The 8,770-nt window shown below is 47.8% G+C and overlaps 2 protein-coding genes across 2 annotated transcripts; both read left to right on the top strand.

Moving 5' to 3' along the window:
- Positions 1-2,259: 2,259 nt before the first annotated feature.
- LDX57_009023 (uncharacterized protein) lies at positions 2,260-2,601 on the top strand (the record flags this gene model as incomplete). Its single annotated transcript, XM_046090748.1, has 1 exon — positions 2,260-2,601. The coding sequence occupies one exon, from the start codon at positions 2,260-2,262 to the stop codon at positions 2,599-2,601; it is 342 nt and encodes a 113-aa protein (XP_045946723.1).
- A 672-nt stretch (positions 2,602-3,273) lies between these two features.
- On the top strand, positions 3,274-4,599 carry LDX57_009022 (uncharacterized protein; the record flags this gene model as incomplete). The annotated part of the gene is made up of 1 exon (XM_046090747.1): positions 3,274-4,599. One exon carries the CDS (start codon positions 3,274-3,276, stop codon positions 4,597-4,599), a length of 1,326 nt encoding a protein of 441 aa, XP_045946722.1.
- Between the last annotated feature and the right edge of the window lie 4,171 nt (positions 4,600-8,770).

Raw genomic sequence — 8,770 nt, 5'->3', positions numbered from 1 at the left:
GCAAATGCAGAGGCCGGTGGATGTGACGTCTAATTTTACTAATTTCATAATCATGAGTTTCTGTTGCCATACCATACGCTCTCTCAAATAGATATTCCAAGACACTGACCAAAGAGATTAAACGCAATCTTGGCGCAGGGTAGGAGAGACTAGGAAACAATTCTCGCAGGTGACACTACTCTCGCAATTAACGGTACAACCTAGAAAGAGGCCGGTTTCTGCCATACTGGACCCAAGGTAAGCCTGGCACTCGTGAAAAGTGATTGATTAGGAAGGATGAGCATGGGGTTCACAAGCGGCATGTCCGTTTCGTGTGTCCGCCCGTCATTTACCCGGCCATGCTGCAACGCAGAACCCAAACCACAGCGCATGGCCGATCTGGTAGTTCAGAACTACAATGCTACAACGAGAAGCCGCACACACAGGTTTAGACACAAAAACAAGTGAGAAGGGCTGTCATATTCCCACGAACTATTGGTGATGATCACCCTCCAAAAACCTGAATGGGGCTAGTATCCCGAGTGCCCACTCTTCTGAGAATGATCTTGACATTTCCAACTGAGGTCGTTTCTCGCTATCAGAGTTTCGGAAAACTGCATCTTCCAAAGTAGGAGTTATGATGAAATCAGGTGCCCGAAATTCCTGCACCAGTTTGTTTCAGGCAATGGGGGCCATCAGCTATCCAGGCCAAACTTCTCGCTGGCCCTTTTTTTCGACAGCCCATATGGATATGGCTTCACAGGCGCGTACCGCCTTATATTTACCCATATCCCAACGGCACGCAGAAGGTCGAGGGACAGTCACTGAGAAATTTCAGATGTCGGCGCATGAGGTTGACATAATTAGGGAAATCGGTCAGCACAGGGCCGTGAACCGGTTCTATAGGACATGCTACAATCTACTCAAAGAATTACAAGAAGTTGTAGAACGGACGATCGACGACCTTCTGTTAGTTTATCATTCGGAGGCTGTTCCATATCCGAATGGTGGGGACTATCGAAACGTATCCGATATCGCTGGTCGACTCAAAGACAGCCTGGAACGCCTGGAATTTCTTGAATCGGCTGCGTCTGATGCGTGGAATGAACTCTGGAATAACAACCCTTAGAAAAGTTGCACTATTTATGGTCCCCGCTTGGTCCAAGTATGCCGATAAGGATTTTCATACAGCGGTACATTGTATTCGTGAGCAGGTTAATATGTACTGTGCCATCTTAGTCGGCGCGAACATCTGGGAAACTGCGTCCTTTCTTGAAGAAGTTGGATCTCGAGTCAAAACATGGCCTATAACCATTCATTGAGCTAACAGAGTACACCTTCGGTCGAAACCTCCTTCCCCCCTAACAGTGACGAGCCTATTTCCAAAACCTGGTGCCAAGGCGCTAATACGCAACGGGTTTATATTTTTAGATTCTTATGATGTCACATAAGGCACGCCCTTGCTTCTTGTTTTTGTTCTGGTATCGTTTTGTACTGTATCTGAGACGCTGTAATCGACATACAATGGCAGACAGAACTCAATAGAAGGTTCTTTCTGCCAGGCGGTGAAGGCTATAGCCAGGCAAGCTGGCAAGAGTGGGAGCTTGCTCAGTATCCTGCATTCCTCTCCTGTATCTTGCAGTTAGGGCTGCAGGAGGAGTAGAGATCGCCAGTCAAGGTTTGACAGCTTGGGCTTATTGGTACTGTGTTGTTGCTTATTCCTTAAACCCTGCTCTGCTTCTTATCATGCACAACCTCGTGTGATTGACCTGTCTTGGGCATCGCATCAGGGCAGGACACCTCAGATTGCCATTACCGTCAAATATATAAGAGACGATGACGCGGCTAAAGCGTGCGACAAACGAGGCTCTTCAGCCACCAAAAGGATGCTTGCTGAACGAGATGCAGTCATCAGTGCTGAAGAAGAATCAAATCAGCCTTCATCCTGGAGATATGTGTACAAACTTATGCGCATGCGTTGTTCTGTGACTTCATGCGATAACTTCGACAAATGGTGCTGGCAGGACCCGAAGGGTCGAAAACATTACGGACTACGAAAACCTCACCTTATGAAACTTATCTCTTATGTGGATGCAGGGGGGACACTTGTCAGTCATGACGACGTCCCAGAAAGTATTCGACAAGCTCTCTACGTGGAGGCTCAGCAGAAACTTGAGCGAAGCTCGAATAAAACAAATAAACAGCTTGCTTTGGGGGCTCCATGTCCAATCAACATCAATCTCTTGGCCCCCCCCCCCCCCCGGTATGTGTGAGCCTGCTATGCCTCTATCGCCCCCGAGACCTGCAATTTCGAATAAGAGACTCAAGATTTCTGGGCCTCGAGATGATGCTGTCAAGGCGTACTGTGAATGGCACGCACTGCAAGTGACCGACCAGGAGCGCAAAGCCGACTGGCACAATGCATGTAAAATCACTCTGTCCAATGGCCTTGACCTCGAGTTGGTGGAAGAAGATCAAGAGCATGTGCAGTTCCTGATTGAAAAGGGTGTGACAAAAGGGACTGCCCGGCGATTTGTCCGCGACATTCATGAATGGCTTGAATACGTGAAAGAACTCTCACTGGAGCGATGTAGTCAAGGTCCCTCTGATTCAGACGACTGAACATTCTTTTGTCGCCAAGAATGATCATTTCTGTCTCACTTGATGAACAATGAGCATTTGGGGTTGCATTACCGCTGCGCTGGCCGTACGACATGGTCCAGTTTGTATTTGGCTTATTACGTCATTTTTGATTCAATGCTCACATTTCGCAAAGTTGTCTCCATTTTGGCATATCCGCGGTATAGTTTGCAACGAAGTCTACTTTTATTTGACCATGAACCTCCTTGTGTTGGAACATTGTTGACCTGACACACTGTTGACTAGCCAGATATGGGTATTTGCGAAAGTAGTGTCACCCCTTGACGATCATTTCTCATCTCTCCAATCCTGTGCCAAGACCGTGCTTAACCTCTTGTGTTAAGGACACCAATTTTGGCGTGTACATGAGTGTGAGGGGTCTCAGAGAATACCATATTAGCCCAGATACAAACTCACATTATGAGCTCATAAAGATATATCTTAAATTGCCAATATACATGTATTTAGATGAACTATTGGGTGTTCTGTAGATCGAAGTCCTAGTTCTGGTCATTCCCACTGATGGATTCTTTCAGGGGTAGTTGCAGCCAGTACATTAAGGACATGTCAAGGACTTACCAGACCTGTTAACTTATTAGATAGGGACTCCGTGCCACAATACCCAAGTACAGGGTACTCCGTTCACAAGGCAAAATGCTCTTTCTCTGGCCTCTAGTCATTACACTGATATCCTCCATTACCTCGCTCACCCACGCCTCTCCCACGCGCCCAAGTGAAGACCCATTCTACAGCTTCCCTAAAGACTTCCAAACCAAACCTCCGGGAACTATTCTCGACCATCGCCCCCTTCCACACCCTCTCAAGGACCCAATACCGTCCTTCTACGAAAAGGCTTATCAAATTATCTACCGCACAACCGACAGCCATGACCGACCCACTGTCTCCCTCGCCACTCTACTAATCCCCCCCAACGCCCTATCGAGCCAGATACTCGTCTACTTCCCTGTCCAGAACTCTGCCTGCATTGATTGCTCCCCATCCTACATACTCGCCGATGGAGTCCCCCTACCTGGCCTGTCAGACCGAGTAATCGCCACCGTGCACACTCTTGTCATCGCCGGTGCCCTTAACCAGGGATTCATCGTGCTGGTACCAGATTATGAAGGGTTCAATGCGGCATTTATGGCGAACCGACGCGGTGCCTTCGCCGGGTTGGATGGACTGCGCGCAGCGCTAGCGTCATCGTACTTCACGGTGGTTGACCCGTCCGCCGTTGCAGTCCTAATGGGATACTCCGGGGCGAGTCCAGCCGCCGTACTGGCAGCGGAGTTGCATGATACATATGCACCAGAGTTACGTATCGTTGGAGTCTCAGTGGGTGGGTTACTGATTCATCTATCGCAGGTGCTCGAGATGGCGATACCGGCTCCAAATAATCTGCCACGTGCGCTATGGGGGCTTGCGAGTGACTACCCTGTCATGGAGCAGGTTCTTCAGGAGCATCTTGTTATCGGCGACGCAGAGAAAAGGGCAGAGTTTAAGCGTTCTCGCGGGCAATGTGCGGGGTCATTAAAGGACAACTGGGCGGAGGCCGACATAGCAAGCTATTTTGATGGAGGGCTGAGTTTTCTGAATAGTTCCGACGTCAGGAGGATTCTGGAGGTGAACAGTCTAGGACAGAGTGTCCCGAAGGGAATTCCATTGCTGGTGTATGAAAGCAAGCATGACGATAAGTCGCCAATTGAAGAGGCGGATGCGTTGGTTCGGAGGTATTGTGAGGCAGGTGTGGTGGTGGATTATCGACGATATGCTATGGAGTCGCATACGGTGTTGTCGGTTGATGGGGTGTTTGCAGCGTTGGCTTGGGTCAAGGAAAGGTTTTTGGGTGTTGACATGAGTGAGCGCAAGATGTCAGATCGGTTGTCACCGGTTGGGATGGATACAGCGATTTTCGTGCCAGAAGCGTTGACAGGGTGGATTGATAGACATATTGGGACGCAATTGAGCCTTATATTGTAGATGATCGTACGGACTATACTACCTCGAGCTTCTAGAGTTTTAGGGACATATCAGGGACTTTGCTCCTGTCTGGTCGCCTGAGTGGCAATATCCTAACCAAGGGATAAGGGCTCATGTCCTCGGGCAAAAGCTTCCACCGAGGGTTCTAGAAAAAAAACATCTGGAGCCAGCTCTCAAACGTGGGGTCATCCAATAGGGAATACTGGTTCCTGACTAGCCGAATGGTATGATAAACAGGGTAAGCAGGGTCATTAGTATAACGATACACCATGTAATTGGGTCTCCGTTCTGCACAACCGGGCATGACGTTGACGCCAGGGGCAACATAGGAACGGGAAAGGTGTTGATAGTTTGACTTGGTAGGGAAGCCTGCTTTCAACGTTTCCACGGTTTTCAGCTACACAAGTCAAGCGTATGGGACTATCCGGAGATAATACGACATCATTAAAAATACGGTACTTGATAATGTGAGGTTATTATAAGATTTTTATTCCGTGATATTTCCCATAACGTACTAGTGTACCCTTGCCAAATGGCTGGAGAGATAAAGAAAGAGTCCCTGGGGCGTCACTGCTTTCGCAAACAAGTGTAGTGAGTCATCTGGTTTTATATCAGCGGCCAATAGATATCATGCAAATCAGGCATAAAGTACTAATGGTAAGTAGTGCAATGCACTAATCCGACCCGTCAGTCGGGAGGGTCGTCATGCAGATAGAAAGTGCAGCCATGGATATACACAGGGCAGGAGAGGTCCGGAATGGAGTTACTCGTGTCCGATTCCTTGGATGGCATCAACGGAATGACTAATGACCATGTGATAGAACCTATCATGATGAAAATATATCCGCCCCAAGGAAAATCTCATGCTAGCTGGGGACGAAGTAACTCTAGCTGTACAATAAGGCTTTCCTCCCATTTATTCCCTGAACTCTTCAATCGTTACGCCGGAGTGTCGGAAGTGGGCTTCGGCGCTGGCTTTTTTGGCGCCAACGGTATCCACGCATGCCTGCAGGAAACCATCAAAGCCTTGGTCAGGCTCGGCTTCGTACCACTTCCAGTTGCGCTTGATGTAACCCTTTAGTTCCGAGAAGAATTCTTCAATAGGGTTCAGGTCAGGTGATTATGGTGGCAGGTACAAAATTTGACCCCAGCTTCAGAACACATCTGCTTCATCCTATCGGAATGGTGGAAAGATGCATTGTCCATAACTAGGACCGACTTTGGTTCGGGCCATCTCCCACAGTGTTGCAGAAGCTGCTCGATAAAATCCTCAAAAATGATAGCATCTGTCGAGCCCGCAAAAACACGAGAGAGGATTATGCCGTCTTGGGCGTAGGCGGGTAATATTTGGTAGTGTTGGCCTCGATGAAACTTCGCTACTTGAATGGGTCTTACTCCTAGAGGAGACCAACCAGTCCTCCTAAACCCTATCCGTTTATCACATCCAGACTCATCAACAAAGACTAGTTGATGTGATTGGTATTCAGATAATTTATGGAAGTAGAAATCTCGCAGGTCACGGTTCCTTTCTTGTGCTCTGTTACGGGCCGTCTTCTTGGTCCAACCTGCAGAAGAAAGGGCTCTTCTTATACTCGAGGGCGAGATCACAGTATCAAACTCGTCCTGTAGAAAAACTGCCATCTCGTCAAGGTATAGACTGGGCTTTTCGATGAGGTGTTCGAGGAGTGCTTCGAGCATCGGTGGGGTAATGCTCCGTGGTCGACCTCCGGGATGCACTGGCTGACTCTCACCACCGAACATGCGCAGGTGCGAACGAATATTTCTGATAGAACGTTTACTACATTCGGCAGCATCAGCAATCTGTGAATTAGTAAAACATTTTTTGTGTAACATGTCTCGGATAAGCGTATGCTTCCAGGGTTCAAGGTGGCGTCCCATGGCGCGGAGCTCCCATGGGGTAAAGAGAGAAGTTGAGGGTGGGCGATGTGGAGTGTGGGAGAGGATCAGTGTCCGTGACGATACAGAACGAGAATCTTCTAGCCAATTTGGTTTATTCGTGTATTATTTACGAGTTCTATATATATACACGGGATACCTTCTTCCTGAATAGGACACGTGCATGAAGTGGGGCCTTGGCGCTTAGATTTGGATATAAGCTCGTCTCTGTGGGGCGGAAAGAGGTTTCGACCGAGGGTGTACTAGCAAATACTGAATGTCGATCAAAGGAAATTGGAGGACGCAAGACAAGCATCTACTACCTATGTGGGTAGCCAAGCATCCAAGTACACTTGCATCTCAACAAAAGAACTAGGTTAATGATGCGATACACATGGTGCCTACTGTACTTGGTGCGTGTATCCCACCTGGCAATTTAGCATAGCAGCAATAGAGATTGGGAATCTGCTTCATGTTCGTGTAGTGCAGTAACAATGGGTTCATATTGATATATATATACCTCCGCAGATAGAGTAGCTATGAAAATTGGCGTGACAGAGAGATATAAATACTCGTGCCTAGGCCAACTTTTAGATAGTTGGCCAAACGTAAGATGAGCCGATACTCGCTTAGGAAATATTCACGGTATCTAAAACAGTATTCCGTCTGGATACTGTAAAGCACACAGCCCTAACAACGTTAACGGCTGTTTACGGTGCCGACTTTTTCAAATTGCCAGCGCTGCGTTAATGCCAAGGATACGGATAGAATAAGGGAGCAGATGACGCCGTACATCGGCGCAACGACAGGGAGTGGACTGCATGGTTCAATAACGTATCCGTGAATCATGTCTTCTTTCTGAAGATTGTGCCGCGATCTATATTCGGTACCACGAAAACGATCGTTGTTCACCGGAGGGTTCGCATGCTTATCGACCGCCTGCACACCCGAGTTGTACGGTGGCAGGTCCCCAGATGTGAAGTGTTTATCCTGCTGGCCAAGCCAGCTCTCGCCGTCGGTTTCTGGTCTCTGTAAGCATTCTATGCCCTGTGGGGATAGACCTCTTAGCAGCAGGTTTATAACGTTTACAAAGGTGCGGAGAATGAGTAGAGCACTTACCGCAAAACCCGGTAATCTTGACGTAAAATTGAGACAAAATGCGAATCCTATTCTACTTTGTATCAAGTTCCATCATCCTTGAGGGTGGGGAGCTAATTGTATCTAGCGGGGTAAGGTCACACCATGGTGGCGTACGGTAGTACTGTACCTGTTGCAGGTACATTGTCGGGACATGTCCGTGTACTGTACATTGCACCTGATGGGCCATGTTGAAGGCGACTTAGAAATCCAAAGAAAGTACTCCGTTCAACTTTTCCGTCTTGTTTAGTAGTTGCGGTCTCTTTGATCCACCAGAGGAGTCTCTACCTAAAGCGAAGTAAATCCAGCTATTATATTTCTTTGCTTGGCTCTAACCGCAGATTGCAGGTACTGAGGTCATCCAAGACTGCGCTTGGGGTTGACTATCTCTATTCCAAATTTCACATTGGGTACTGTAAGCCAACCCGACGACGGTCTCAAGGTCCAGCCCCTAGCCACGCCATGGCTTAAGCTTGTGGCTTCGAGTCTGCTTTAATTAGGTTCAATTTCTTGAACTAGTACACACAATACTTAGGGCAATGGTGTTAAGGATATTCTCGAACACAACACATCGGAAACGGACATGTCACAGTAATATAATTCAATGCGAACCCCAAAATGAAAAAGGACGGACTATGTATTACAGTACCGTGGCACATGTTCTACGGTGGTTCGCATTTAAGGCAACCCTTGATCCATATCCGGTGAGGGTGACACCGCAAGTTTGAGTCCTAGATATGCGTTGTTTCAGGAGCACGCCCTTGGCGACCGCTTCTGTTCTTCTAGTTGCTGTAATTCAAGTAGAATGATATGTAATAGAAATACAGTGAGTAGTTGTATACGGCCTTTAGTCTGATGATACAAGAACGAAGAGCAGATACATACTGTACCAGACCAACTACACTTGATTGCTTCCAGAGTACGTTGCTTTATGAGCCATTTAATGCCTGTAAACTATCATACATTCATTTAGTGTCCTTCTCGCCGCCCATGCTAGACATCTGAAGGGAGGTTACAACTTTGGGACACGAATCCTGAAGCCCATCGCTCGAGCAGGACCTCGCCGCGTTGTTGCGCGACGTCGTCGTACGTTGCCGCCTCATAAATATGGAAGCTGGTTATACAGTACATCAAAACG

This window comes from Aspergillus melleus, assembly GCF_016097325.1.
Source record: "Aspergillus melleus strain CBS 546.65 chromosome Unknown contig5, whole genome shotgun sequence".
Taxonomy (NCBI): domain Eukaryota; kingdom Fungi; phylum Ascomycota; class Eurotiomycetes; order Eurotiales; family Aspergillaceae; genus Aspergillus; species Aspergillus melleus.
The sequence above is the reverse complement of the archived record's forward strand: the minus strand, read 5'-3'. Positions and strand labels throughout refer to the sequence as shown.